Source organism: Phycodurus eques, chromosome 6 (genome assembly GCF_024500275.1).
Source record: "Phycodurus eques isolate BA_2022a chromosome 6, UOR_Pequ_1.1, whole genome shotgun sequence".
Classification (NCBI taxonomy): domain Eukaryota; kingdom Metazoa; phylum Chordata; class Actinopteri; order Syngnathiformes; family Syngnathidae; genus Phycodurus; species Phycodurus eques.
In genome coordinates this window covers 269,415-285,160 of record NC_084530.1, presented here as the reverse complement: position 1 = coordinate 285,160, position 15,746 = coordinate 269,415, and the positions used below count along the sequence as shown (strand labels likewise).

Sequence of the window (15,746 nt, the reverse complement as noted above, 5' to 3'; positions counted from 1 at the left end):
AAGTAAATGATATATGTTTTGGGGCACTTTAATAATTGTGATTATCATTTTGACCATAATCGTGCAGCCCTAATTAGATCAGTGCTTTCCAACCTTTGTTGAGGCAAGGTACCTATTTTACATGAGATAAACCTCACGGTAACCCACCAAACAAAAATATCATTCACAATAAGAATACTGAAAATAAAATTCTCAATTTAGTCACAAATGTACCTCGTGTGAAGTCTGGGCTTGTTTAATTGAACACACAGCTGATATATTTGAGGAAGCCCTGACTTATTCTGTACTATGAATTGTAACAGGTGGATACACAGGTTTATTGTGCCTTTTGCCATCCAGTGGAAGAGCATTTACAGTGGGAAGAAAAAGTGTAACAACACTTTGGAATTTCTTATTTCTGCATAAACTGTTCATAAAATGTAGTCTGATCTTTATCTACTGTACTGTGAAAAAGTGTTTGCCCCATTCTCTAATTAAAATTGTTTTGCATAGTTTACCAACTTTAAGATCATCAAACAAATGTAAATATCAGACAAATATAACCCAAGTGAACTTAAAATGCTGTTTTCAAATGATTTAATTTATGAAGGAAAAAACACTATTCAAAGTTACACCTCCAAATCTGAGACCATGGTCCTCAGTCAGCAAAGTGTGGCTTGCCCTCTCCAGGTCGGGGATGAGATCCTGCCCCAAGTGGAGGAGTTCCAGTATCTTGGGGTCCTGTTCACGAGTTAGGGAAGAATGGAACGGGAGATCGACAGGCAGATGGGTGCAGCGTCTGCAGTGATGCGGACTTTGTATCGGTCCGTTTTGGTAAAGAAGGAGCTAAGCTGAAAGGCGATGCTCTCGATTTACCGGTCGATCTACATTCCTACCCTCACCTATGGTCACGAGCTGTGGGTCGTGACCGGAAAGAACAAGATCCCGGATACAAGTGGCCGAAATGAGTTTCCTCCGCAGGGAGTCCGGGCTCTCCGTTAGAGAGAGGGGGAGAAGCTTGGACATCCGGGAGGATCTCTGAGTAGAGCCGCTGCTCCTCCACATCGAGAGGAGCCAGATGAGGTGGCTGGGGCATCTGATTCGGATGCCTCCCAGATGCCTCCCTGGTGAGGTATTCCGGGCACGTCCCACCGGGAGGAGACCCCGGGGACGACCTGGGACACACTGGAGAGACTACGTCTCTCGACTGGCTTGGGAATGCCTCGGGACCCCCCCGGAAGAACTGGATGAAGTGGCTGGGGAGAGAGAAGTCTGGGCGTCCCTGCTGAAGGTACTGCCCCCGCGACCCGACCTCGGATAAACGGTAGAAAATGGATGGATAGATGGATAATTCATGATTTAAAAAGGAGTGTAATTACGTTTTCACACAGGGCCAGGTAACTGAAGTTTTTTTTCCCCCTTAATTAATGAAATCACCATTTAAAAACAGCATTTTATTTTTTTCCCTTGGGTTGTATTTGTGTTATATTTACATTTGTTTGATGAACTTAAACATTAAGGTGTGGAAACTATGCAAAAAAAAAAAATAAGAATTTGAGAAGGGGGCCAATATTTTTTCACAGCACTGTAAATTAAATGGTTTATTTGTTTTAATTTCATATTTTTGTCCCAATGAGGAACATTTCTTCTAGGGAGTCCTCGGTCAAGGTGGCAGACCGAAAGTTTTCATACAGTACACATGAAACGCACAAAACAAAAAGAAGATTAAGACAAGCAAACAAAAAATTCAACAGACAAACACAGTAGGCTACTGGTGCAGTGGCAAGAAGCATAATCGAGTCAGCGGGTAAAAAAAAAAATAAAAAAAATAAAAAGTTACGTTTGCTGTGTGGTTACTTGTAACATGCCCTACCACAGATGACACTCTCATTTGGGAGTGTCTTCAGACAAAAGTTTCTTTTTCAACTCATTCCATTGTAAGAGATTGCAACTTTGTGCTCTGACTGGACTACAGGAATATTTAAAACCATCTTATTTAAATAAAAATTCAAACAGGTACTGCGATGAAAAAAATACCTTCTCAAGATTCAAGATCAAATTTCTTACCCCGCTAAGAAATGTGTTTTGGGGCGTTCACCTATGCTGCAGTCTCATAACAGAACAGACAACCTAATGACAGACATACAGAAAATATGCTCATCATATCATAATAATCATATATACCAAGTGCCAAAGCACAAGGTTAAGTTAGAAGATAAACAAATAAATGAACACCTAATACAGGTAATCCAGTAAAGTGCTTAAATTGTAATACGTAAAATCCCAACCCGACAAGACTGGTATTACAGTATGTGACCTTGTGTACCATCTTAATTGACACATGAAAAAATATTTTTGAATCCTCTAGTAATGACTGTATATCACTTTGCTTGTATGTTTTTCTTTGTTTGGTTGTTTTTATGCGTGAGGGGGTGGAGTGGGGGAAACAAACGTTAACTTTTTAAAATTTCTCCATTGGTTCCGACTGTATAATGCATGCGGCACGGTGACCAACTGGTTCGAGCGTCTGGCTCACAGTTCTGAGGGTTCGATCCCTGGCCCCGCCTGTGTGGAATTTGTATGTTCTCCCCATGCCTGCGTGGGTTTTCTCCGGGCACTCCGGTTTCCTCCCACATCTCAAAAACATGCATGGTAGGTTAATTGACAACTCTAAATTGCCCGTAGGTGTGAATTTGAGTGCGAATGGTTGTTTGCTTGTATGTGCCCTGCGATTGGCTGCCAACCAGTTCGGGGTGTACCCCGCCTCCTGCCCGATGATAGCAGGGATGGGCTCCAGCATGCCCGCGACCCTAGTGAGAAGAAGCGGCTCAGAAAATGAATGGATGGATGTATAATGCATTGCAGTGGAATCTACTCTTGTTTATGTGATTAAACGATCTTAAGCAGTGATTTATTGTGGATTTGACCTGTATCTGCCTCAGATTTAGGTGTAATGTAGAATAAATTAACGTTGGTCAATCTGAAAAATGGAAAAAAAAAACAAAAAAACATCGCAAAAACAAATGTTTTATGTTTATCATGAGACACGTGTTTATCATGAGACATGTTGGGGGGCTGCAACCTTTGTTTGTTGTATGTAAAGTACGTCAGTTTGCCTTTTGTGTTGTTTTGTTTTTACGCCTTTTGGAGGTTAAATTCCAGAGTTATTTTGGTTTGTAGTATTTAGTAAAGTGGTTTCTTCACCTCTTTGTGTTTAGTTATTGACTTGTACATTGTCGCATTGACCTTATGTCCTCACTGTTTTCTGTTATTAGCTTCTGATTGTTACTCGCTAGCGTCGGCGAGCCCTTTGTTTCATAAAACCTTGTTTAATTATTCATTTTAAAAGTTGTCTGCTTCTTGGGGTCCACATTTCAGCGCATTCCACATTTCACATTTCCACATGAACGGGAATGCGCAGGCGAATTTCCACTGTTGCAGCCAGTGGTGTCCGCACCAGATGGAAGCACACCACCAGTGGTCAACATAGCCGCCTCGTCGCACCGCCCCTCGCAGTCTTCGAGTCGAGCAGTAGCAGAAGCAGCCAAGGAACCAATGCAGCGCGGCGGGGGACGTCGCAAGCCTGCAGAATACAACCAGCGGATGAGAGCTTGTCTTTGTCTGTACTGCGCCGATGGTGGGGGAAGATGCCAGTCCGACCTGGCAGGCCCAAACGTATTCGGAGGGTCTGCTGGGAACGTCTGGCATAATCCCCTGTCAGGAGTTTCAACTCTCACCTTCGGCAGAACTTTGCTCATGTTCCGGGGGAGGCGGGGGACATTGAGCCCGAGTGGACCGTGTTCCGTGCCTCCATTGCTGAGCTAGCTGACCGGAGCTATTGCCGTAAGGTAGCCTGTCGTGGCAGCAATCTCCGAACCCGTTGGTGGACATTAGCGGTGAGGAATGCAGTCAAGCTGAAGGAGTCCTATCGGGCCTTTTTGGCCTGTGAGACTCCTGAGGCATCTGATGGGTACCGGCTGGCCAAGCGGAATGCAGCTTTGGTGGTAGCTGAGGCAAAAACTCAGACGTGGGAGGAGTTCAGTGAGGCAATGGAGGACGATTTCCGAACGGCTTCGAGGAAATTCTGGTCCACCATCCGGTGTCTCAGGAGGGGGAAGCAGTGCACAATCAACACACACTCCTCAGCCTCCCTAGTTAGGTCTATTCAGAGGTGCTGGAGAGGAGGGTCCGTCGGGAAGTCGAATCTCCGATTCAGGAGGAGCAGTGTGGTTTTCGTCCTAGCCGTGGAACATTGCTCTAGATCAGACATGTCCAAAGTCCGGCCCCAGGGCCAAATCCGGCCCGTGTTCATATTTCCACTGGCCCAAAGCCTCTGTCATAAAACCAATAATATGTGGCCCGGCAGTACAAAATACACGAGCATTTTTATATTTCACCACAGGATGGCAGTAAACTTGTGGCTGAACTCTCGCGGGCCGTTTTGCACATAATCTGGTTTTTTTGCCCATTTCTAAAATGGCAACTGGAAGTAAGAAAAGGAAAGTTGATAGCGAGGGTCGACGTTTCCAGGACAAATCGAAGTCTGAATATTTTTTCACTGAGTTTAAAAACAACTGCGTCTGCCTAATTTGCTGTGTTCAAGGAGTTCAATAAAAAGAGGCACGACCAGACGGAACATGCTAATTACGACAAGCTAACTGGGAACGAACGCAGTGAAAAATTAAAGCAACTGGAAGCTGGTTTAACGGCACAGCAACACCTTTTCACAAGAGCCAGTGAGTCGAATGAAAATGCAACAAAGGCAAGCTATGAGGTGGCAACGCTGATTGCCAAACACGGCAAACCTTTTACTGAGGGTGACTTTATTAAAGACTGTGTGATGAAAATGGTGGAGAACATTTGTCCTGAGAAAAAGCAACAGTTCGCCAATGTTTTCCTGGCTCGTAGCACTGTGTCACGAAGGATCGAAGAAGTTTCTTCTGATATTAAGAGACAGTTGGACGCAAAAGGAGTGGAGTTTGAATTTTTTTCGTGAGCCTGTGACGAAAGCACGGATGCATCCGACAGCGCTTAGTTACTGATTTTTTTGAGAGAGTGGACAGTGAAATGAACGTGCGTGAAGAGCTACTTGACCTCCAGAGCCTTAAGGACCAAACAAGAGGGAAAGATTTATTTGCTTCTGTTTGTTCCGCCGTACATGACATAAAATTAAAGTGGTTAGGGTTAGGGTTAGCGCTCAGATACTGATTTTTTTTTTTTTTTTTAGAGGAGTGGACAGTGAAATGAACGTGCGTGAAGAACTACTTGACCTCCAGAGCCTTCAGGACCAAACAAGAGGAAAAGATTTATTTGCTTCTGTTTGTTCTGCCGTACATGACATAAAATTACAGTGGAATAAAATCACGGGGATTATTACGGATGGCGCACCTGCCGTGGTTGGCGAGCACAGTGTATTATCAACCCTAGTGTGTCACAAAGTAAGCGAAGAAGGAGGTAAAGCTATAAAACTCCGTTGTATTATTCACCAACAAGTTCTATGTGCCAAACATCTGAAATATTATCACGTTATGAAACCGGTCATAAAGGCTATTAATTATATTGATAAGCCAACTGTATTCACATATTAAAGCCTTTCGGACCAAGCTGCTACTTTTCCAAACCCACCTGTCACAAACGCAGCCCAATACCACACATTTCCAATCTCTGCAAGAAATAATGACCTGTTTTCCAGCGCACAATATCAGTGCGCAAATGAGGAGGTATGCCGCAAACATCTCATCTCAGACTGAGGAGTTTCAACAGCGTTTCAGGGATTTTGCAACTATTGAAAAGGAGATCACGCTTTTTTTCTTCTCCCGTTTCCGTGGATCTCAGTGACGTTCCAGCCCACCTGCAGCTGGAGCTCATTGAGCTGCAGTGTGACACAGAGTGTCGCAGCCGGTACCAACAACTCCCTCTTGTCAACTTTTACCAGCAGCTGGATAAAGACAGGTTCCAAGAGATTCATACATTTGCTAAGAAAATGTTGAGCTTGTTTGGCTCGACATACTTGTGTGAGAAGACATTCTCAGTCATGAACATGAATAAGAACCGCGTGAGGACAAGACGAAGTGACTGCCACCTGCGTGACATCTTGCGCATTAAAACCACTGCTTTTGAGCCAGACCTGCCCCATTTATTGCAGTCGAGCTCTCAGTGTCACCCTTCACATGAATGCAAACATGTTGTTTGTTGATTCTGATGAAGAAAGTTTGAGTCAAATTTCATAAAAATACTTTATTTTGCATTTCATTAATTTTTATTTTAACCTTCATTTATCCAGGTCAGGCAGTTATCAGATCTACCTAGCAGCAGACAGCATAGTAAAACAAAGTAAAATAAAAATAAATACAAAAAAGCATTCCCCTCGTCGGTAGCATGTAAAATTAATGCTGGCCCGCATGACAATTTTTTTACGTCAATGTGGTCCCTGAGCCAAAAAGTTTGGGCACCCCTGCTCTAGATCTACACCCGAGGCAGGGTCCTCGAGGGTGCATGGGAGTTCTCCCAACCAGTCTACATGTGTTTTGTGGACTTGGAGAAGGCGTTCGACTGTGTCCCTCGGGGAGTTCTGGAGGGGGTGCTTCGGGAGTATGGGGTGCCGAACCCCCTGATATGGGCTGTTCGGTACCTGTACGACCAATGTCAGAGTTTGGTCCGCATTGCCTGCAGTAAGTCAGACTCGTTTCCGGTGAGGGTTGGACTCCGCCAAGGCTGCCCTTTGTCACCGATTCTGTTGAGAACTTTTATGGACAGAATTTCTAGGCGCAGCCGAGACGTAGAAGGGGTCCAGTTTGGTGGCCTCAGTATTGCATCTCTGCTTTTTGCAGATGATGTGGTTCTGTTGGCTTTATCAAGCCGTGAGCTCCAACACTCACTGGAGCGGTTCGCAGCCGAGTGTGAAGCGGCTGGGATGAGAATCAGCACCTCCAAATCTGAGACCATGGTCCTCAGTCGGAAAAGGGTGGTGTGCCCTCTCCTGCCCCAACTGGAGGAGTTCAAGTATCGTGGGGTTTTGTTCACGAGTGAGGGAAGAATGGAACGGGAGATCGACAGGCGGATCGGTGCAGCTTCTCCAGTGATGTGGACTTTGTATCAGTCCGTTGTGGTGAAGAACTAAGGCGAAGCTCTCTATTTACCGGTCGATCTACGTTCCTACCTTCACCTCTGGTCACGAGCTGTGGGTCGTGACCGAACGAACAAGATCCCAGATACAAGCAGCCAAAAAGAGTTTCCACCGCACGGTGTCCAGGCTCTCCCTTAGAGATAGGGTGAAAAGCTCAGTCATCCGGGAGGAGCTCAGAGTAGAGGCGCTGCTCCTCCGCATTGAGAGGAGTCCGATGAGGTGGTTCGTGCATCTGATTAGGATGCCTCCTGGACGCTTCTCTGGTGAGGTGTTCCGGGCACGTCCTACCGGGAGGAGACCCCTGGGACGACCCAGGACACACTGGAGAGACTATGACTCTCGGTTCGTCTGGGAAGGCCTCGGGATTCCCTCGGAATAGCTGGAGGAAGTGGCTGGGGAGAGGGAAGTCTGGGCTTCCCTGCTGAGGCTGCTGTCCCCGCGACCCGACCTTGGATAAGCGGAAGAAAATGGATGCATGGATATATTCAGTATGTACATGTATACGTGTGTGTGTCGACGGTCGCCTCTGGAAAACATTCAGTTGTGTGTTACGTTGCAAACCGGTTAGCTCTGAGCTGAATTCAATAAAGGGAGTCCATGCTTTTTGTGTTTTTGTCAGTGACTTTAGACGCCGTACACCTCGTTACATTATTACTGGGCTTATTATTACAACGAGGGTACAAGGTACTTTCAATTCATTTCCATTCTTCAATATGCGTAACACATAGAGGGTGAATTTACAGTACTCAAGAGCCAGCGGTGCTACAAAAGACAGTACATATATCACTATACAAAGCATAATAACACTGGTATGTACAGTAAAAAAAGTATGAATTGAAAGTGCTAATATCAAAGGTCAGGTGACGTGTGCAACATAGTCAAGGTCAGAGAACTAAGGCAAATAAGACATAAATTCGATGACAAAACCCCAATGCTGCTAAAATGGCTGGTACGACCCTGAGTCTGGCGTGTGTGTGTGTGCATGTTTGTGGGGCGTCAGAGTTCAGAGATCAGGTGGGCAGAGGACAGGAGAGGTAGAGGGGGCAAAGCGGGCAGAGAGTTCAGATTCCTGACAGCATGATGAATAACAGCTGCCCTCACTATGAACTAGAGTCTTGCGGCAGGATGCGGTGCAGGCTCTGTAGCACACAGTGATGCAGTTGGTCAAGATGCTCTCTATTGTCCCTCTGTAGAACGAGCACATGATGACGCGTCGGGGCTCTGGTTCTTCTCGGCTTGCGCAGGAATTAGAGACGCTCGTGAGCTTTCTTGGCCAGAGCTTTCTTGGCCAGTTTTCTTGTTGCTGGTCCAGGTGAGGTTGTCTGTGATGTGCACTCTTGTCTGTTGATGTTCAGGAGAGCATGCTGGGAGTGCGCTCCTGAAGTCCACAACAATCTCCTTGGTTTTCTCCACATTTACACACGTGTGTGCGTGTGCATTTGTATGTGTATTGAAATTCTAAAATGTATTATGCATAGAATGTAATGTTTTTGATACCACCATTAAATGATTGATTTAGGACCTCAAATCAGTCTTGGCCCGTCGTAAAAAAGAACTGCTCGGACCCCTTCTGCTTGACCCCGTCCCTTTTTACCGGTGTCCACCAGGTTTAGGGATTGTCCCCCTAACAGGCACTGACCAACTTATGGCCACATCTTCGGTGGCTGCCTCATCAATTGAGTCCGAGTGGGCCATGTTCCATGCCTCCATGACCCACTGCCTCCGTTGGGATCATTGTCATGTTGGAAGACACCACCACAACCCATTTGCAATGCTTTTACTGAGGGAAGGAGGTTGTTGCCTAAAATCTTGCAGTACTTGGCCTCATCCAGCCTCTTCCCAATAACATGTAGTCATCCTGTCCCCTTCGTAGAGAAGCATCCCCAAAGCATGATTTTTTTTTTTTTTTTATCCCACCGCCATGGATCACAGTTGAGAGGGTGTTCTTTGGATTGTACTCATCCTTCTTTATCCTCCAAACACTGAGTGGAGTGTTTGCCAAAAGAGTTGTATTTTGGTCATCTAACCACATGACCTTCTCCCATGCCTCTTCTGGATCATTCAGATGGTCATTGGCAAACTTCAGATGGGCCTGGACATGTGCTGTCTTGAGCAGGGGGGACCTTGTACGCGCTGCAGGATTTTTTATTCATTTGTTTGTTTTTGTTACAGATTTTACAAGAACTTTGTGCTGTCTCAGTCACTGTATTGTCAATACTGCAATGTCATGTTGTAATGTCAAATATATTTTTAGTAATATCATGGACTGTAAGATAAAGTACAGTCCTCTTGTCTATGTGTAGTTATAGTGACAGAAGTGATCTCAACCCTGCAGTTCTTAACAGTTTTGTTTTCTTAACTTTTGTACATTTGCAGCCAATATTTGACTGGAATGTTAAACAGCTCTTTCTCTATTTGTCTGCTGAGTACACCACAAAAAGCAATGTAAGTTATTTTCAACTAACCTGTGTGAATTAGCTTGTCATTAATGTCTAGATTATTGTTTAACTACATTTAATACACAGTTAATAATGAAATGCTAATGGTACACTGCGGCTGAGCACTTAGTTTGTCTTAGAAATTTTATACAATGAGGAATTCTTTTTAACAGTCATGTTTCTAAACGACACGTCCTATCTGGAGTTGAAATCTCTGTTCCTCATTAATTGTCCTATCGCTGTTGGCAGGTCCCGCTAATTTGCAGGTCATAGCAAAATACAGGTTCTCTGGGCTCTGAGCTCTGGGATATTTGCTTTTTTAGATTGTGTATGTTAAGAAAAGCATGCTAAGTTGCCGCCACTGCAAAATATAATTGATTCAGAAAAGTTCAGATTCACCAAAATACAATAATAAACTATTCTGTTTCGCCCCAAATTTTGCAACACACTATAATCTGCCCTATATTTTCCTCTCTCAATATTGGTTAACACTTTGAGTTAATTGCCTGTGACAAAGTCAAAGCTAATGTTTAAAGTGCTTACACAATACACACAATAAATTGACCGACAAAGACATTCCCTCACTAGGGTTGGGCATCGAGAATCGAGAACCGATTGGAACCGGGGCTAACTTTCCGGTACTCCCGGAATTGTTCAAATAAAAAAAAAATCGGTTTCCAGTTTCGATGCCTACAGTCCGCCCACCCAGAAGAAGTGGCGAAAACCAACGAATAACCGTCAAAAACCAATGAAGAAGAACGCACATGAAGATGTGCTTGTGCCTAACAGCGGCAGGGAAAAAAGTGTCTTAACTTTGTTAAAATTAATAACCACTCGCCTCAGTATAACACTTGGAATAAGATTATATTGTGCAAAGGAGGCTTTCACAATGTATAGCGTCTGACGCACTCTGAGCCTCAGCACGGAGCTTCAGTGAAGTTAGCTCTCAGTCAGCTGGGTGAGTGAAACAATAAAAAACTTTGAGGCACCTGACAAGGTAAACGGTTGGTTGCACTTTTGCACTGTTTTTTTTAGCGCTTATTTTAGTCTTCAACCCAATGTAAGCACCAATGACCGAAAAAAAAGAAGCTTAACGTTGAGCTAATACTTCGCCATAGCAACTTTACATCACAATGAATTGGGACAAAATTCACAAACGTCTCACAGTTTCACAAACACTAACCTTGTGCCTCATTGGTAAAAATCGGGAAAGGAAGCGTTTTACAGCATTTGGTTCCATCCATTTAAAAAAATAAATAAATAAATATCACTGGTTCCGTGTTACTTTTTGTGTCAAAATGCTGAGTTTCGGTGCGTACCCCTCAAAATAAAAGGCTACAAGCTTAATACAGGAAGTCAAGTTAAAACTTGCACATATAAACCATTTTACGTGATGAAACGGTCCCAAATAACTGTTTTAACTGCTATATTTAAATTTTAGCTGAAACATTAATTAATGAATATTAAGTAAATTGGGTTAGTTGACACTGGTTATAAAGAACCCCAAATCAAATGTTCCATTTAGTCTATGATGCGGGCTGCTCACAAAAATGGATGTTCATAAGTTGGACACCCTTTATTTCAATCATGCAAAAGTTTTTGACCCAGCCCCCTAAAAGAATCGGAATCGACAATCGTTTGGAACCGGAATCGCTCAAATTCAAACGATCGCCAACCCTATTACTCACCAAAATTTATTGGATTGTTGTTCCACTTAAGTCCCGTCATTAGCATGCTTCGAAATTGACACAGACTGCCCAAAGAAAGCAAGCAGACGACATTCCTGACATCAGTTGACTCGTATTGGTAAAGATATAAACAGGAAAGTCATGTGGTTCTTTAACTGTGTGCCAAAAAGACCCAATTTATGACACACTAGAAATTGATTTGACAGTCATTTGACCAGTCAACAGCTACCAGTCGGTCCTTGCTTTCCCTTGTGCCCGGCATGAACAAACGTCCAAAGAGACTTGAAATCGGCCAATTAAAAAATTATGTTAGAACCGGCTTTAATTTGGAGTGTATGCTCAGTTTGACTCGAGCAGTTTTAAAAGTGAATTTAAAGACTTTACTCAACATTTCATACAAATAGTGAAAACTATTCTCATCATGAAACAAATGTGTGAAAATACAATATCTCATAAAAGTGAGCACAGATAGATTTAAAAAAAAAAAACATTCTATATGATCTTTTGTCTTGAGAAAACACTGATGAAATGACACTTTTCGACAATGTAAAGTCGTCAGTGTATACAGCTTGTATAACAATGTAAGTTTACTGTCTCCATTAATGTCCAAACCACTGGCAACAAAACTGAGTATACCCCTAAGTTCAAATGGGCCCCAATAGCCATTTTCCCTCCTTGGTGTCATGTGAATCGTTAGTGTTACGAGGTCTCACGTGTGAATGGGGAGCAGTAGGATGCTGCAAACACCCCAACCTTTGAATTTTACTTGGATCCTATGATTATTTGGGGTTTATTTTGTACTCCAAAGGTTATGCATTTCAGTAAAAGTCTCTGAAAAGTGTACTACATTTACTCGGTCCACATTAAGCTTGACTCTTTAGCCAAAATCACTGTGTTTTTAAAGAATGTTTTTGTGTTACAGAACTTTGCTGATGATGAAAAATTTAGAGACCTGTGTGCTTTTCCTGTGCTACAAGGCTTGCAATCACGTTTCATTTTAACTGCCCAGGTCAAGAGCATAATGGATGGCAAAAATTATGTACATCATAATAGTCCTGAAAACACAAATTGGTAAACTTTCATCTCATAGAATAACAGCCAAAGCTCAGCAGCCAAGATTACGTGAATTATGTCAACTCTCATCTGCTGTTCGTGGTGGCTGATGTGCGACGGCGTCAACCATTGATGCGCCGTGGCATGATCTGTGCCTACATTTACAACCTGCTTCAGTAAAAGAGGTATTTGTTAACTTCTTTCTGGTTACCTTCTGAATTTGGTAGCCTGGGTCTGAGTCCTGGGGTGTCAATAGGCTCGCTGCTTTGACCTCATACCCCTCCTGGATGGCCACAATGAAGTGTCGCTACTTGTCCCTTAAGACTGGAGGATACCTCCTGGTTGACCAGCAGGTGGGACCGGAGCTCCCTTGTTGTTCCACTTAAGTACCGTCATTAGCTTGCGTCGAAATTGACACAGACTGCCCAAAGAAAACAAGCAGACGACATTCCTGACATCAGTTGACTCGTATTGGTAAAGATATAAACATGAAAGTCATGTGGTTCTTTAACTGTGTGCCAAAAAGACCCTATCTATGACACACTAGAAATTGATTTGACAGTCATTTGACCAGTCAACAGCTACCAGTCGTTCCTTGCTTTCCCTTGTGCCCGGCAGATCCCATGGATGGAAGGCTGGCAAACTTCTCAGGAATCGGTTGGAGGCTGAGGTTTATTGATGAAAAATAGCCAAATCTTTCAGGAGTTCAAATAAAACAAAGACTCGAACATGCCAGATGCAAATCAGAAGATGGGGGCAAAGCTGGGCTCAATTAGATTTATTTAAAGCTTTATATAAACAATTAGCATATCACCTGAAGACAATACACTGAATCAACAGAACAATTTCATGAGCTTATATACGTTTTGATGAGGGGACGCCCCTCCCCAGGTCTGCCCCTTTCTCCTGATTAGTAAGAGGCAGGGTTACCTAACACTTTAGGCGGTCCTGAGTTCTGCTTGTGTCCCCAGAGAAGCTAGGCAGTTCATATCCATTAATAAAACCTTTGGTCTTTACCTGCCTCCCCTATTTAGGCCTTATTGTTGGTCGTAAATCAGTCATACCTTAACTGTCTCTGGTCCTTCGGCTGCTTGCCACCTGCTTGTCTTGGAGACTATTCAAGGCTAATTGGGGCCAAGCCATGAATCATTTGTCCTGAGTAGGTAGGCCACAAACCCATACACCTCGTGTGAACTCCTAACCGGGCTTTGCATCTGCCATGCTCTCTCTGTGAACTTCTAACTGCTTTGAACTTATACGCAAAATGCAGACATGTGAGCCTTTAGGCATCAGCTCGTAGGTATCTGACATTGAAAAAATAACTAAAAAAATAAGCATGGAAGACAATGAAATAATACTCCACATGGTCATAGAATTAACTTGAATCTGACAAATGTAATAATACATACATATTTAATGACAACCAATAAAAATCAGACATTGCTTTTGAATTATGGTTCATGAAACAGGCCTCGACAAAAATTATGGTAACCCTAGAAAAGATCATAGAGACATCTTCAAATAAACTGTGTTCTCTAATTAGCATCACGTGTCTTCAAACTTGTAATCAGTCAGTCAGCCTACTTAAAGGATGACAAATAATCACTGCTATTTGGTGACATGGTATGTACTACACTGAACATGGACCAGAGGAAGCAAAGGAGCAAGTTTTTTCAGGACATTAGAAAGAAAATTATAGAAAAGCACGTTAAAGGTAAAGGCTATAAGACCATCTCCAAGCAGCTTGATGTTCCTCTGTCAGTTGCATATATTGTTCATATTATTCAGAAATTTAAGATCCATGGAACTGGACGGGTGGTAACCTCCCTGGACCTGGTGGCAGGAGGAAAATTAATGACAAATTGAAGAAACTGATTATACGAATGGTGACAAAAGAGCACAGAGCAACTGCCAAAGAAATTAAAGGTGAACGCAAAGCTCAAAGTACATCGGTGTCAGATCGCACCATCCGTTGTTGTTTGAGCCAAAGTGGACTTCATTGGAGACGACTAAAGAGCCACAAAGCTTCTGGAAGAATGTCCTATAGACAGCCGAGTCAAAACTGGAACTTTTTGGCAAGGCACATCAGCTCTATGTTCACAGCTGCAACAAGGAAGCATACCAAGAAAAAAAACACTGTCCCTACTGTGAAACATTGAGGAGGCTCTTTTATGTTCTGGGGCTTCTTTACTATCTCTGGCACAGGGTGTCTTGAATCTGTAGAGGGTACAATAAACTCAAGACTATCAACATTGTAGAGAAAAATATGTGTCAGAAAGCTTGGTCTCAATCGCAGGTCATAGGTCTTGCAACAGGATAGTGACCCAAAAAAACAACGCTAAAAACATTATTCAAAGTTACCTGGCCTTGTGTGAAAAAGCAATGGCCCCCTAAACCTAATAACTGGTTGGGCCATCCTCAGCAGCAACAACTGAAATCAAGCATTTTCTAGAACTGGCAATGAGTCTTTCACATCTCTGTGGAGATATTTTGGCCCATTCTTACTTGCAGAATTGTTTGAATTCAGCAAAAATGAAGGGTTTTCAAGCATGAACAGCCGTTTTAAGGTCATGCCGCTGCATTTCTATCACATTCAAGTGTGGAATTTGACTAGATCATTCCAAAACCTTTTTGTTGATTTAAGCCATTCAAAGTTGAATTGCTGAGGTGTTTTGGATTGTTATCCTACTTCAGATCTCAAGTGTGTTTCAGATCGAGGCCACTAACTGATGGCTGATCATTCTTCTTCAGGATTTTCTGATAAAGAGCAGAATTTATGGTTCCATCAATCTCAGCAAGTTCTCCAGTTCCTGAAGGAGAAAAGCAGCCCAAGACCATCACACTACCAGCACCATGTTTGACTGTTGATCTGATATTCTTTTTCTGAAATGCTCTGCTACATTTACATCAGATGAAACGAGACGCACACCTTCCAAAAAGCAAAATTTTCATCTCGTCAGTCCAGATATTCTTCCAAAAGTCTTGTGAGTTATTCAGATGTTTATTTTGCAAAAGATGAACCCTTTAAGTTCTTTAAGGTCAGCAGTGGTTTTCAAATCGGAACTCTGCCGTGGGTGCCATTTTTGCACAGTCTCTTCCTTATTGTTGTCATGAACACTGACCTTACCTGAGGCAAAGGATCCCTGCACTTCTTTAGAAGTTGTACTGAGTTCCTTTGTGGCCTCCAAGATGAGTCATTGCTGTTGCCTTGGGGTAATCTTTGTAGGTCGGCCATTCCTGGGAATGTTCACCACTGTTCTATGTTTCTCCATGTGAGGATAATGGCTCTCCGTATGGTTCGCTGGAATCCTAAAGCTTTCGGAATGGCTTTTATTAGGCTTTCCAGAGTGCTGGATGGAAATTACTTCTCGACTGTTCTGGAATTTCTTTGTATCATGTCATTTTGCTGCAGCTTTTTTAGATCTTTTGTCTGATTTTATTTTGTCGGGAGAGATTATTTTT

The 15,746-nt window shown here is 43.1% G+C and overlaps 1 protein-coding gene across 1 annotated transcript in view; it reads left to right on the top strand.

The window, feature by feature from the left end:
• spcs3 (signal peptidase complex subunit 3) overlaps positions 1-15,746 on the top strand; it is a 43,373-nt gene that overhangs the window by 14,277 nt on the left and 13,350 nt on the right. The window contains exon 3 of the mRNA XM_061678505.1: positions 9,474-9,550. Coding sequence (XP_061534489.1) covers positions 9,474-9,550 — 77 coding nt within the window. The remainder of the gene's footprint in view (positions 1-9,473; positions 9,551-15,746) is intronic.